Source organism: Peromyscus leucopus, chromosome 4 (assembly GCF_004664715.2).
Source record: "Peromyscus leucopus breed LL Stock chromosome 4, UCI_PerLeu_2.1, whole genome shotgun sequence".
NCBI classification, from domain to species: domain Eukaryota; kingdom Metazoa; phylum Chordata; class Mammalia; order Rodentia; family Cricetidae; genus Peromyscus; species Peromyscus leucopus.
The window spans coordinates 27,425,055-27,440,871 of record NC_051066.1 but is presented as its reverse complement, the minus strand read 5'-3'; the positions used below and the strand labels follow the sequence as shown (position 1 = coordinate 27,440,871).

Genomic DNA, 15,817 nt, shown 5'->3' with positions numbered 1-15,817 from the left:
AATATGTCTGCCTTTCACCACGACTCATCATTTTAATTGGTATTATTGATGACACTGGCTGAGCTTAGCTTGTTAGGACTGCAAATATCCAGATTTGTACCCTAAAAGCTCTAGCACTACCTCAACTATTAACTAATCCTGCTTCCATGCATCTCTTGCCATGATGGACTGTACTTTCCAACTGCGATACAGAACAAATCTGTTTTCCCTAAAGTTGCTTCTCATCAGGTATTTAGTCACAAGAAGGAGAAAAGAAAGTGCTAGAGGTCCACGAGGTACTAAAAAGGCAGGACGAGAGTCTGGCATGATTTTATTTCTTTCCATTGGATCAGCATCCTGCTGGATGCCCCGCCCCCCATCCCACCCCCCCACAACCTAACCTAACCTAACCTGTCTCATCCCCTTTCCAGGCTGAAGACACAGAGAGAAGCCATTGCCCTTACTCTTCTCTCTTGAATTACCTTAGGTTCCAGGAACAGCAGGGCCAATCCATAAATACCTTTATGGCAAGGGACTGACATTATCCCCAAGTAGCAGGCAAGTTCGCAGGACCTACCACCCCAAGATGAGAACAGCCATCACAGTGGAGTGGCGGCAGCCCTGCAGACCTCCTTGCATGGGACCCGCACTTTAATCTCCAGTTACAATTGCTGGACTCCAGACGGATCAGAGAAAGGATCAGAAAATCAGAAGAAGGTATCAGAGCAAGCTGCCGCTGTTCTGACCTATTTTGCTTATGCCAGCAGCACCTCCATGCCTGGCAGACTTGGCTTTTAATAAATATTCCTCGAATTCATGAATAAAATAATGAGTCGCAGAGGCAGATTTCAAGATGCCTGGCAGTCTTTGCTTCTGCATTTCTCATTATCAATTTGCTTGAATGATTTCACTACGTGGATCTGCCATCATCTCTCTGGGGAAAATGTCATCACCAGCCCTATGGAAACAAACCTAACAGGTCAAAGAGAAGTGGCATGCCCTCGGTCACCTGGCCCAGAGAGTCAGACCGTTTGTACCCCGTGGCAAACCCTAAAGAAGGGTAGAGTCACAGACACGCTGACATTTACAGAATGGAAGGGAGGCCAATGGTCTGTCTAAGTCACTGGTATACTGGACATGCTTATCCCCCTCGGTCACTCTGAGCAGATGTCAGGGCAATGATCCCACGGGACATCCAAGATGGCCAAGGAGGGATGAGAACAACAGAGCTCAGAGATTGCTGGGTCCAGTCTCTGGATTCCCACCCATCTGAGCCACTGTTTTATTGCATGAAGAGACACCATGACCACTGCAATGCTTATAAAAGAAAACGTTTAACTGGGGCTTGCTTACAGCTTCAGATGTTAGTCCATTATAATCATCGATGGGAGCATGGCAACATGCAGGCAGATATGGTGCTGGAGAAGTATCTGAGTGTTCTACATCCTGATCTACAGGCAGCAGAAAGAAAGCCTGGGCCTGGCATGGTCTTTTGAAACCTCAAAGCCCACCTCCGGTGACACACTTCCTCCAACAAGGCCATACCTCCAATCCTTCTAATCTTTCAAATAGTGCCCCTCACAGGTGACTAGGCATTCAAATACATGAGCTTATAGGGGCCATCCTCATTCAAACTGCCATGCCATCTGTGGGACAAAGTAATGTCTCCTTGGCAATAAAATAAGAGACCTGAACCAGCCTGATCAGCACATACACTAAATGGAGTCATCTGTTCTACAGAGGTACCTCAGTGGCATCACGGGAGAGCACAAGGCCAGTCAGTATCCAAGGGTGGAACGAAAGCAGGATGGAAGCCCAGGGCTCAACACTTTACTCACTCCAAGCCCTAAAGAGTTCCCCTTTCACTCTCTATAAATAGATTCCATATAACAGCTCCCATCAAAGAAAGACTCATTCGTAGGTTGTGTGTGTGTGTGTGTGTGTGTGTGTGTGTGTGTGTGTGTGTGTGGTCTCGTCTTGTACGTGTGCAGGCACTTGTGTTCTATGGCACACATGCAGAGGTCAGAGAACACCTTGCAGAAGTTATTTTTCTCCCTCTATAGTATGGGTTCTGAAGACTCGACTCAGATCATCAGGCACGGAAGTACATAACATGAAATGAGCCGTCTTGTTAGCCCAAGGCAGTTTTTCATATATAAAGGAAGCTACTGAAGGCTAAAGGCAGGCACATTTTTTCTGTGTGGTTTATTACTTCTTTTAGAATTTTTACAATGTGTTTGCATCACATCCACCCCTCTCTCCTCACCCTAACTCCTCCTAGACCTACCATCTTGCTGTCACCTTGAGACAGAATCTTACTATGGTGCCCAGGCTGGTATTAAAACCTTAAGTGGAGGGCTGGAGAGTTGGCTCAAAGGTTAAGAGCACTGGCTGTTCTTCCAGAGGTCCAGAGTTCAATTCCCAGCACTCACATGGTGGCTCACAGCCATCTATTGTGAGATCTGGTGCCTGCTTCTGGCATGCTGGCATAAAAGCGGGTAGAACACTGTATACATAATAAATAAATCTTAAAAAAATAAAATAAAATAATCAAGTGATCCTCCCACCTCCTTGGTAGCCAGGCATACAGGTGCATGCCACCATTCCTAGCCAAGAGTCAGGGACTTTCAAAGACTCCAGCTCCTCACAGCACACAGGTTCTCTGACCATACACAGACATCCAGTATCAGAATTATTCCGTGCTGCAGCCAACCAGCCGAGGCTGTGCCCAGGGAGAGCAGAGGTTGGGGGGGCGGGGTACAGTGAGCTCACCCACCTGCTTGTGCACCTTGGTAAGCTGCTCCAAGTTATTCTCCAGGAAAGAGATCTTCTGCTTCTGGGCGGCACTACCTCCTCCATCGTCGCTGTCCAGCTCCACACTCTGCACCCACACGTGACAGTTAGTGGCATGACCCGCTTCCCCGCCCACCTGCCCACTGCTCGATATACATTAAAGCTCTTGAAAAGGAAAAATCCCCCATCCCACCAAAAGACAGTCTGAAAGTGAAAACAAAGAGAAGTTGTAAAAGGTTCCACTCCACGGACTTCCCGATAAATTTCCTTGGCTTGCACTAAAGTGTTGTGAGGAGGAGTAACTCTTGAGAATGCTGGAATAAGAATACCTTCAGATCTGCTTTTGTACACTGCACACATTTCTCGTTAACGAAATGTACCTCTCCCCTGCAGGTAAAGCGATTTCTCTTCTTTTCAAAAAGAACGCACCACAACTTATTGAGAAGAACCAGTGTGAAAATAAGACTCGAGTTTAGCTTAGCCATCAGGACTAGATGAGAGATCACCAAGCCTGTCATCCAGAGTCATTGTTGCCACTGGGAAATCCTAATGGCTTCTGCTTGTCTCTTAGACACCCAAAGCTCTGCAGTTCCCCCGTGAGTCAGTCAGTCTCAGCCCTGTTACAGCACGGGTGCTGGGAAAATCCTTTGGATTTATCAGATCTTGAAATTGGCAACAACACCATACTCTTGACAAGCAAGGTAGCACAGATAAGTTAAAACACATGTGCAAACACAACCTAAGTTCAAAACTAGCCAAACATGTCTGTCTGGTGATACAATGGAAGGAACCATCCTTCTCCAGAAGGGTAATGGTTTCCACCATCAATTCAGCCCACAACATAAGCTCTCAAACATGAACATACACCAGGATCCCCAGGCCATTTCCTAAAACTCAGATGGCTGAGCCCACCCCCATGTCGGATTCCTCAGACCTGGGGGTGTGGTATGTAGTTAAACAAATTCCCAGGTGATGCCAATGTAGCTGTCAGAGGCCCAGAGGCCGAAAATCTGAAAGTAGGTCATCCCTAGGAAGTTTTATAAAATGAAACCAAGGGATTCTGGTGTCCTTCTCTTGACCCTTTCTCTGGCCAGCACTCCACTTCCCCCCAGGGACGGAAGTCTTCTTTGTTATATGCTCTCATCAGGTTCCCTTCCTGTCAAGTCTGTCCATCACATCTACATTGATCTCATCCTCCTGTCTGGTGCAGGCCCCAAGGTAACATGCGCTTTGTAGACTGGTCATCACACAGTGGCCTGACCATTGCCATTCAGGCTCTGAAAATCTCCCATGGTCCTCTCTGCCTTCAATATTTGCCTCACCAAGATTCCACCCTGTAGAGCCATGCTGCCACAGGTGCCTGCCAACTGCACACTGTTTTCCGTTGGGCACGCACACCACTGCTCAGCAATCCACTTAACTCAGCCCGAGTAGCTGCCATCCACAGCTGGCTGAATCTTCTCTCATCTCCCCCAGCTCCACATTCTCTTCCTTTCCCCACTGAGGACACCAGCCATCAGATGTGGCCTCTTTCCACTGTCCTGGTTTCCGGCAAATGCTTCCAGCCTGACTCTCTCTGGCCTCTGGAAAACTCAGTGCCTTCTCTTTAACAAGTAGCAGTATCCATTTGTGCGGTTAATTCTCCCTCTTAGGCCGGCTCCTATCAACTGCTCCCTTTTCACCTTGTTTGACTTTTTTTCCTCTGCTCCTTCACACACACCCATGTGTACGAGTACATGTATGTACATATACGCACACTCAAACACGCATATGCCTTTACTAAACATTTGCACATGCTTCTCTTGATATTCTCCTTCAATCTTTTCACGCCTCTTCCATGACTCCCGGCTCCTTGTCCATTACACTCTGGCCTCACGTCTTCTCAATTAAATTTCAGAGCTGACCTGTTGAGTCACCAATGTGGAGAGTCCCTAAGATCACCGGGATTCTGAGAGCTTGCAGACTTACATCTGACTCTTTTCAGCCCTGCAAACACACCCAAGCCCAGATCCGCACCTGCAACACAGGGATACTGTGGGACCTACTCCACAGAGGCTGGGATGCACAAGCACCATACCAAAGCACCTCACCAACTGCCTAGACAAACGTGAGGCTCTTCTGTAGACTAGGGGACCATGCTGTCATCGTCTGATAAGAATGTCCGGTCTTTTCTGACCCTAAACAGTGACTTTCACACAGCATGGGCCAGACAAATATGTGTCATTTTAATTAAGGCCAGGCAGGGACAGCATTATAAGTTCCTCTTACTAAAAAGGAAAATCAGATGGTAAAATAGTCCCAAGTAATTTCATGCCCAAGCACATTCTTTTAATAATGTTCTCTGGCATGAGGTAATTAATTTATAAGCATAACCAGCCTTAATTTGAGCAAGCGATATTTCAACTGGAGATGATACCTCATCGCCGACGGTTTTCTTCGACGTGTTCAAAAATGGCAGGGCTTACCTTTTTCACCCGGGTGGTCAAATCCTGGACGAAGAGCTTGCGCAGGTTATGAAGGGTCTGGAGTTCTCTAGACTGGAAGAGATTTTTTGACATGCAGAATCAGTGAGGTGGTGGACTGAACCGGTGCGGCACTTGCTCTAGAAGTCATTGGCTCCCCGGACATCACCACAGCCCGGCTGGGGCTGCCGTTGATACTGCTGGTGCCATGGCACAGTCTGTACCTTGCCTGCTTTGCAGCCCACACTTCTGTCAGGGGCACATGCATGGTGCAGGATCCTGGGGACTCCGACTGCCGGAGGCAAGCCAGAACATAGCCAGCCAGCGCTTTTCCTCTACTCTCAAAAGGGCCGAACAAAAATTCCTAGGAAGTTACCTGCCATGGGGAGGGGATCTGCTTTTGTTTTTGTTTACTTCCCATGTAAATATTACACATCATACCAACAAGCTAAATTAAAAAGTAACCATGACTCCTCTCACCCAAACTGGCTGGCATTTCCCATGATTCTGTACCCACTACTGGCATTCCCCATGATTCTGTGCCCACTACTGGCATTTCCCATGATTCTGCGCCCACTACTGGCCCAGTCCACAAGACTGTTTGCCTCACATCAGCAGCTCACAGATGAGGCAGTTCTCAGACTCTCCATCTGGTGGCCCTGGGCAAATCACCTGGACTTCCTATATGTTTTCTCACATTTAAGGTGGAGATAGAGAATTTGACCCTGTGGTGTCAAGACTAAATGAGATGATCTGGAAAGCCCTTAGGAAGGTTTTTGGCCCACAGTAAAAGGTTAGTAAGACAGCTACTATGAGTTCATAGCCCAAGAGCTGGCAATTTCTTCCTTCATTTTGGATTATTTTCTATGAATGAATACCTAAGATTATAAGTGATGAGACAAGGGCCTGAACCAAACCTAGTAATCTTTGGTAACAAAAGCAGAAAATCAAAACAACATTTCCTTCTATTCAAGTCTTAGTCTACACACATTGTGTGTGTGTGTGTGTGTGTGTGTGTGTGTGTGTGTGTGTGTGTTTGTGTGTGTTGGGGGTCTTAATTTCTGTAGCTCTGATTGGCCTTGAATTCACTAAATAGACCAGGATGGCCTCAAACTCATAGAGGTTTTTCTGCTTCTGTCTCTCACAAGCTCAGATTAATGTACACCACTGCCTCACCTATCTGTTTCAAGGTGTGTGTGTGTGTGTGTGTGTGTGTGTGTGTGTGTGTATGCGCCAGTGTGTATACATGTATGTGAATGAAGTGCTGGAAGATTTGAGGAGAGGGCATTGGATCCTCTGGAGCTGAAATTATAGGTGGTTATGAGCTGCCGTACATGGCTACTAGGAACTGAACTCAGATCCTCTACAAAAGCAGCAGTAAGTGGTCTTAACTACTGAGTCATCTTCCCAACCCAGGTCTTCCTATGTTTTCTACAAGGGATGTTAGTTTCACATAAATTACGTCCGTATAAGTAAGAAGTAGAGAGACTCTTTCAAATGTGTTCATCTATATAAATTGACAGGATGCCAGGGGCTGAATGCTCAAATTAAAAAGGTAGAAACAGGACTCAGAGTCAAGGAAACACCAAGTTTCTGGAAATACCATTCTCTGTTCATTTAAGGCCTTATTATTGGGTCCCGTTCTGTGTTGAAATAAGAAGCACCTGAAGTCAATTGCATCCTTGGATGAGGGAAATTGCTTTCTGCGGGAAGCCTAACAGGTCTGGTATGGTGAATAATGTGCACAGACTGCCATCCGAGAGCGAGCCGCCTCACAGCACAGGACCAGGGGTACAGTCCATCGCTCACCACTATCCCGGCTGCCCTCCGCCCCTGCAGGGGGAGCTCAGTCCCACATGCCTTCATGCTGACAAATGCCCTGCGTGCTGTCCCTCCACCTCGGCTCTTCCTTCTGCCCACACTGCCATCACAGTGCATATTTTCGGAAAGAAAACACCACCACACAAAAGGGAAGCAAGAAGTGTGACGCCCCACCCAAAAGCCAGGCCTTTCCTTGGGACATAAATACCACATGAGGGTCCTGAGCTGGCCCCTTCTTTCATTATTAGCAGTTGGGCATGTAAGGTGGTTCTTACTGCTGTACCGTGATGCTTAGGCAGCTGTCACGTGGCTTCCTGCAGCAATGATCTTTCCTCCATCGCATTCGGAATTATTTCTCTACCTTCCAGCTTCCCCGGGTTCTCTTCCCATCATAGGCTACTGCCCTCCGTGCATTAGCTCAAGGCTAATGACTCGGACGATGAGGTAGCACTAGAGAGGTGCTCAGTGTCGCATGAAGTGGGATCTAGAGGAAGCAGTCAGGGTCCTGCCTCGAGCCACACACAGAACAGCCTGGATGACCAGTCTGCAGTGAGATTCTCAGAGTGCAATCTGCTAGTAGCGTCCTACCCCTCCACACAATGTTCAGGAGGAAGAGCAGGCTAGCACAGGAGGCCTTGAGAACAGAGTGACAGCCGAAGACAGCAAGAGCCTGTCTCTGGAGGATATCTACAGCTCAGCTTGGGAAGAATCCAAAGCGGAGGACAAACACTTGAGTATACAGCAGCTCACGCTGCAGGAATCTAGTCCTGGATGTAAGGAAGGGGGTGCGGGGGTGGTGAGGGAAAGAGGAAGAGGAAAAGGAACCACCACATTAGGGGGTCTGTCCTTGTGTGTGGGATGGAAGGACATGTGTAAGTGGGGGGCAGGTAGCCTTTGAGAGTGAGCTTGTGTAGGCACAGCCAGATTACTAAGGAAATGAGCTTGTGGGAGGGAAGGAGAGAAGAATTGAGTAGGTGATGGAGGCTACTGAGAAAACATGCCATTTAATACATCTCCAAGCACCTAAGAAGGCAAAGGAACTGGCTACTAATCCTTTAGTATGCTCACAGGGATGGGAACAAGGAAGCGTGTGAGTGTAAGAATGTGAGTAAGTCTGGATGTGAGGGGGGGGGAGTGAAAGGGAGAGTGGGGGAGAGGGAGAGAAAGAGAGAAAGAGAGAGAGGGCAGAGAGAGAGAGAGACCATGAGAGTGACTTGCATGAGTCAGCAGAGTGTGAGCTGTGACGGCATGAATATCTCTGAGTTTACTGAGCCTTTGTGCATATTGGCCTGTAAGTGTGAAGGAAAGGATGAGAAAAGGCAAGCAAGTGTGAGTTTAAAGTACCTAACAACTTGTGTAAATGAGCAAAAATGTGTTCGAATGAGAAAAACCGTTAGTGAGATGCAGATGTGTATGAGTGTACAGGAATATATATGGACATCATAAGCACAATCAGGGCATGTGGCCAAGCCCAGAAGACATCATGAAAGTGAGTGTGTGGTGTGCCAACAAGCTGTGTGTGCAAATGCATGTGCAAGCTGTGTGTGAGGGCAGCAGAGACACAGAAGGGAAGCCAGGCACATGGGTGTAGGGGGTCCACAGGGGTACAAGCAGAGAACACCCTGCTGGCAGGAATCTAGTAAAATGTCAATGTTCAGCATTTTCCTGCAATTCTGTAAGTACACTCAGTTATGGACTGCACTGCTCTATAAACAATGCAGAGGAAACAATTTCATGGCCTCATGTCTGCTTTCCCTATAGGCTTTGCCCTTGAAAGGTTCAGCTTCCTGTCAGCACAGGCATTTGACCTCTGTCCCCAAGGCTTGTGTCCTCATTCCTCGGAGGAGCAGTTTGTCCTGGCCCAGGAGCCAGCATGCAGCCTCAGCTCCAGATGGGAGTAGCCATCTGCCTCCAGTCTGAGCCTCTGGGCTGTTGGGGATGGGCTCTGTCCCACATAAACTCACGTGACACATGCGCGGGCTGAGAAGGTGCCACTGAATTTAAACGTGTGCAAGCCTAAACACACTTTCACCGAATTCTGCTGATGTTAGAATGGCACGTGATAAGCCACGTGAAATGTGATCAACACACACACACACACACACACACACACACACACACACACACACACACACAATCTGCTATCCTGCACAGTCACTGAAAACAATGCTGTAGGCACATTCCTATCCAATAGCAATTTCGAACACCAAGCCCTTACTGAACCCAGTGGTGTCTACTGCTCTTCTTCCTGGCCCTCCTTCAAGGCACCTGCTCCAGCACTGTCCTCCTAGGCCTGTCTTTTACCCTCCTTTTACCCAGCCGCACACTGACATCCTTGTTACCTCCACATGCCACAAGTTATTGCTTCCAGAATGGTCTTCCTCAGCATGTCCCTCCTCTCAGCTCAGTGCGTCAAGGTCAGCTTCTAGAGACAAGACTTCCCTACACTGTGCACTGATAAATCCGAGTACCTAGACAAGTGCTAGTCTCTGCGGGTGCTTGCTAAATATCTGTTGGAAGCTGAGTGGAGTTCTGTTCTCATTCAAACACTTCAGGATTATAGCACTCACAACTGACTAATCAATCAGCGGATGAATTTTGTTCAAAGTCATTCTACAAATGCCAGTTTGCCACAGAATGCTTTTGTGAAGGCAATACAGGCACCATCTTAGGGCAGGGCCACCATCTTAGACCACCTGCTCTACTCAGTTCCAGGAAGGACCTCAGGAATGTGCCATGGCAACTCCAACAGATACAGGGCAGTATGCTCCTGCAGATATTCTGCGGTTTACGGTCCTTGAAGCTATCTAGATAATCCCACTGAGCAGCCCAGATAATCCTACTCAACAAGTTGTGGTTCCCCACCAACAAGCCCAAACCAATAGTTTCAAATGTGGTTTCACACCGAAAGTCTAGGCCAGTAGTTTCAAACAATCACCTTGCCACACATCCCTTCTACCCAATTTCAAGTTGCCAAAGCATACAATTCCCAGCTTGCGGTTTTTCCCTATAGAAACTCTCTACCCTTGGGCCTGCCACAGCCGCTGAAATTTCCCTCCATCTGCCTGGTGGTGGCCCAGGTTTGAACCTGACAATAAAAGGACCTAATGTGCTTGCATCGGAAACTGGCTCCTTGGTGGTCTCTGGGGGTTTCTCAAAACGGTTCTGGAAACAGGTACGACACTTTGTGTCTAGTTGCTATATAGGAAAGGTGCATGCAGATAAAATTTTAGAATCAACAATTCAGTAGATCACAAACAAAGCAGGCCGCTGAGAGTGAACTGAACTGGGAACTGACTTACCACAGTCTCTTCCAGCCCCTTAAGGTCCTCCCTGGCTTGGTCCCTTTTATCATTGAGCAACCTGAAGAGACAGAAAGGAACCATGAGCCACCACGAGAGAACCAGAATGGGGCAGATGCAGTTTGCACCTGGGGCAAACAAACAAGGCTAGGCAAAGAGCAGACGCAGTCAGGGATGCTGAGGGCACTCACAGGAGCTTCTCCAGTCTCACTTCTCTCTCCTGGTCCTCTATTTTCAGCTTGTTATAATCGGAGCTCAGCCTCTCCTGTTCCAGTTGCAGCTTCTGATTCAAACTGAAATTGAGAGGAAAAAGCAATATATTCCAGATCAGCTTGAACTTCGGAGTTATCCTCCTAAAGCCCTGGTTCTGTTGCAGCCCCATTAGTTCTGTGCAATAAAGGCAGCGATTCGGGAGGATTCGGAGGGATCAGAGAACAACCTCACAGTTTCTTCTCTGCCCAAGTGAAAACGAATTTCTGGGGAGCAGATAGGAAGCATGAAATGAAACAAAGGCTTTGAGGGTGTATTTATAGTTTGTTTGTGTGCAAGGGCTTCTGTGGGGGGAAAATAATGACATTGGGGAAACGGTGATGCTTGAAAACAGAGAGAGAGAGAGAGAGAGAGAGAGAGAGAGAGAGAGAGAGAGCCCTGTTCCACAAATTCTGCTTCTGTGACCACCCAGAGGACAGCTGTTTACTCAGGTAACTGTCTGGCCATTTCACACACCCCACCCCCACCCCGTGGTGTTGGGAGCTGTCTTCCAAGGACAGCAGCTGCTATGGGGGCGACCCCAGGCTATGGGATGCTCGGAGAGACACTATGAAGAGTGCCACTCAGGTTTTGTGTGGATACAAACCATCATCTGCTTGCGGGTTGTGCCGGTCCAATGTATGTCAACACAACATGAGCTGAAGTCTTTTGGGAAGAGGGACTCTCAACTGAGGAATTGCCTCCAGAAGATACCGCCTGTAGGCAAGTCTGTAGTTGTGTGTGTTTTTTTTAAATTAATGATCGATGTGGAAGGGACCAGCTCACAAAGGAGGGCTGGTACCACCCCTGGGCTGGTGGTCCTGGGTGCTGTAAGAAAGCAGACTGGGCCGGGCAGTGGTGGTGCACACCTTTATTCCTAGTACTCCAGAGGTAGAGGCAGGTGGATCTCTGTGATTCTGAGGTCAGTATGGTCTACAGAGCAAGTTCCAGGACTGCTATTGCTACACAGAGAAACTCTGCTTTGAAAAACCAAAAAAGAAAAGAGAGAGAGAGAAGAAAAAGCAGGCTGAGCAAGCCATGAGGAGCAAGACAGTAAGCAGCATTCTTCCATGGCCTCTGCCTTAAGTTCCTGCCCTGACTTCCCTGGATGTTGAACTGTAAACTGGAAGCTGAAATAAACCCTTTCCTCCCCAGGCTGTTTATGGTCAGAGTGTTGGATCACAACAGAAACCCTAAGCAGTGTCTAGTATTCTTCTGTACCAAGCCAATGCCCTTAAGCCAGGCTTTATGGGGGTGGAGACCACAGGGCCGTGTGAAGGAAACCAGAAGCACCCAGAGCCCAAGCCGAGGAAGTTCCCCAGGCAGGCACTCATGCACTTTCTTCCTGCTCTTTCTGCATCATCTTTTGAGGGAGAGTAATCAGAATCATGTCCGGGGGCAGCTCATGGTGCAGAAGGAAGAGGAAGAGGGCATGCTGAGGCCTGTCCTTCGGCAGGCTGCACAGAGCCAGCACACCAACTAGACTCCCCCTCTGCTCCCCTTCTCCCTCAAGATGCAAATGTACTTGCAAGCAGCTCACATCCTCGGAACAGATTTGGATCAGTAGCCTGGAGAATTAAACGCTTAGCTCCAGTCTGATTCCTATTTAGCAGTGTGACCTTAAGTAAATAATTCAACCTTGCTTCCCATATCTAATTCTTCATCTGCAGAAAGGAAAGTGGTGGTGCTGGTGGGGGGTGCTTGGCCTAGTGTGGGGAGGGGCGGTGGGTGAAATTTTATTTCAGTAGACATGTTTTCTTCATAAGAGTATGCCTTTGGGGGGAACATTTATAGGGCTGTTCTGCAAAGGAATGTGTAGACTACCAAGGAGATCTATGCAAACAGCATAAAGAACCCCTAGAATAGGACCCCCCCCAAAAGGGAGCTTTGCAGCTGGGTGCTTGTGCTGCAGAAAAGGAAAGGGTGCTGTGGAGCGGGGGGCTCCCCAGAGACTCTGAGAAGGCAGGATGCGGCCATGAGGCATCACGCAGAGTTAAGTGCGTGGTGGCATGGTATACTGGCATCCACCTTGCAGACGCACTGGCACAGGTCTCTGAGGTGTGCGCACACACAACCAGGTGGCTGCAGGTGCATCATTTGTTGGGCTGAAGGAGCAGCAATGTCAAAAGGCTTCTCTAGAGTGTTTATTAACTCCTGGGGGAATAACAGCCTTTTCCTTTTCTTTTTCTTCTTTTTTTTTCTTTCTTTCATATTTTCATATAGTCTCTCTGGCTCTTGGGCATATATCTTCCAACTTAAGTCACCACTGAACTGATCCTGCCCCAGGCTGGTGTGATGCGGAGGGGTGGCCGGGTCTGCCTGCCACCTGCTGTACCAGAGCCCCAGGATGCTGGCCTCCAGATGGGAGAACAGACCTCGGAGGCAGCACCAGCCGAACAGAGCTCAGAGCCCAAGCACAGGGAGCCCAGGGCCCCTGGCTAAAAGTCATGCCCTTTAAGTCTGGCTCACAAGGCCCGAGCATGCCCACCCACGTCCCGTGAGCCCTCGGCCAACTCACTCCCGAATCTCGTCAATGATTTTCTGCTTCTCCTCAATTTCATCACGAAGTCTGGACAGCTGCTTCTGGTGCGCTTCCCGGTGACTCTCCATCTGCTGCTCCAGAGCTTTCTGCAAGCCAGGCCAGGAGAAATGTCGCATCAACTTGTTGGCACTCTGCCCACTCGGTGACAAGCCCTGGATCCGCGTCCACCTCCCTCAGATGTTAAATCCAAAAATTAAGGGTGTTTTTTGGCTCTCGGGCCCAAGCTCCTGGCCCTGCTTCATCTGTACAGCAAAGCCCACAGATCTGCCGCAGACCTGAGTGGGCCTTGAAGGCAAACCAGCCCAGTAATTGCACAGAAATTTGCCTTCGCCTTCAGCTACTTATCTGGGCTACATGGTTTTCTCAGCCAGGCCAGCCAGAACACAGTTCTCTTCCTATCTGAGCGACCCCAGACAAGTCACTTACCCCTGTAAGAACACTTCCTACCTGCTGAACTGAGGGGCAGCCCCCCCCTCTGTCCAGCCCACCAAAAGCACTCTGAAATGAGAGCAGGCCACCCCAGCAAGGCCGGGCTGTGTTCTGTCGGCCGGAGCAGGGCCACAGCAGAATATTAGTTGTGAGATTCTGCTCAGTGAGGTTCATGGTTTGTCTGAATCAATCAGAATTAGTCACCTTTAAAGGTCTTATTTCCTATTTGTTTTTTTCTACATTTTCCATTCTTGATTTAAAGGTGACCATGAAGATCTGTGTTTTAGGAAACTTGGGCTTGAAGATCTTCTTTGTAGGGGCTGAGAGAAAATGTTTTCTTTAGAAGTTAACGCTGGTGACATGGCCTGTGTGGTCACTGACATGCTTACTCTTATGCCCTCTTCATCAGGAACAGGGAATACAGGTCTCAACGCAACACAGAATCCACAGACATTTCTGGCTTCCTGGATAGTCCCATCACCATCTCGTGACTACGTGAGGCCCTGGGAGAGATGCTCTGAAAGCCCCGCCATGATTCCTCTCCTCTCTGACACGCTGACATGCACGGGTCCGAGGACCGATTTTTCGAGATGTGCACACATCAAATGCACACGTACTCACCTTCATCTCCTCGGCGTCCTGGAGCCTTGTCAGGTGTTCCTTCTCTTTATCTTGGAAACTGACTTCATGCATTTTTTCTGTTTCAAAGTGTAAAAGTGACTTCAGTTTTCACTGGCGGGATTCAGACCTCAAAGCAAAAACTCAGAAGACTAAAGCATGATGGCAGAGTGAGAAGAGCAGTCAGCTTGCATCAGAGCATCACCAGGGACGGCCTCCTGACCAAGCACCCAAAGTACCAGGGCAGGGCTGACCTCTCCTGTGGCCTGTGCTGGTACTTCCGCCCCTTGGGACCTCAGGTGGACTGAGGCCTCCCTAGGGGAGAGCAGCCAGGGAAAGGAAGGGGCTAATTGGAAGCAGAGAGCCCCAGAACTGCTTCCCACCGGCCTCTGGGAGTGGGCCTTGAGGGGCCAGACATGAGGACATGATCAAGCCTTGCAGATTATAAAGCTCCTATGAGCGTGAGGTAACATCTGGACTCAGGTCACTGGTAGAACTCCACAAGGAGTTAATTTACCTCCCAGGAGTAGCTGTGGATTTTCTAAGGATCTAGAGCAAGAAAACAAGCTAAAGATGAAAACAAGGGAAACAGAAATATATTCTAACACTTTCTAGATTTACCAGGGGGCCCCAGGGGTGCAGGGCTGTTGCCAGCACTCTGGCTCAGTACACTCCGGCTCAGCGGGGCTCCTTGAGCAAGTAGGCAAGTGCAGCCTGAGCTGGAGAGCTGGGGGACGGGGGTGCAGGGAGCAAATGTCATTTGGACAGTGACATCTAACTCATTATGTCTCTGGTCTATCTTACTTTATTCCAGGTCTTCCCTGTTTGTATTTCTATTCAGTGGCCCCATTGCAGGAAACATATAAGAAGGGGGAATGTTTTTCTTCATCCAGGGTTAGGTGGAATACTCTATTCTCAACATTCATTCCTTACCACTAAAATAAAATGTTTCAAAGCTATGGCAGGGCTCTTCCTTCTTAATTTGCCTTTGAACCTGAAGCAGCATGCATTTATCCAGTAAATAGCTTCACATGACAATAAAAGAAATAACATCATCAATCCTAAATACTCATCAAAGTGTTTTTGTTTTAAATATTAATTTCTAAGACCACAAGGACCCATTTATTTTTAATAACTACAATAAAGACTTTAACCTAACACTATATGATAAATCATCGCTACACATATGCATGTTTTGTCTCCAACAGGAAAACCAATATTCTATTAACGTCTACTGAACTATTTTTTAGCTATTTTGGATGGCTTCCTTTTCCCTGCTTCTCTGCATTCTTGTTTGTGTTTTTCTGATCTAAAGTTCTGTGATGAGGGGCTGGACAGATGGCTCAGTAGTTATGAACACTTGCTGTTCCTCCAGAGGATGAAGTTCAGTTCCCAGCATCCACACCAGGGGGCTCACAAACGCCTGTATCTCTACCTACAGGGCATCCAACAACCTCTTCTGGCTTCCTCAGGCACCTGTGTGCACGTGCATGCGCGCACACACGCACGCGCGCACACACACACACACACACGTGCACACATGCGGAGCGCGTGCACACACATACGATAAAATCTTTAAAACTATACTTGAAATTCAATGGTCAAATGTTATGGGAATTGTT

The 15,817-nt window shown here is 48.2% G+C and overlaps 1 protein-coding gene across 1 annotated transcript in view; it reads right to left on the bottom strand.

Moving 5' to 3' along the window:
• The window catches only part of Kif5c (kinesin family member 5C), a 158,915-nt gene that overhangs the window by 21,032 nt on the left and 122,066 nt on the right, over positions 1-15,817 (bottom strand). Inside the window, exons 18-23 of the mRNA XM_028879329.1 lie at positions 14,199-14,275; positions 13,125-13,234; positions 10,549-10,650; positions 10,358-10,418; positions 5,238-5,309; positions 2,756-2,860 (exon numbers count right to left, since the gene is read on the bottom strand). Of these exons, the coding sequence (XP_028735162.1) occupies positions 2,756-2,860; positions 5,238-5,309; positions 10,358-10,418; positions 10,549-10,650; positions 13,125-13,234; positions 14,199-14,275 (527 nt within the window). The remainder of the gene's footprint in view (positions 1-2,755; positions 2,861-5,237; positions 5,310-10,357; positions 10,419-10,548; positions 10,651-13,124; positions 13,235-14,198; positions 14,276-15,817) is intronic.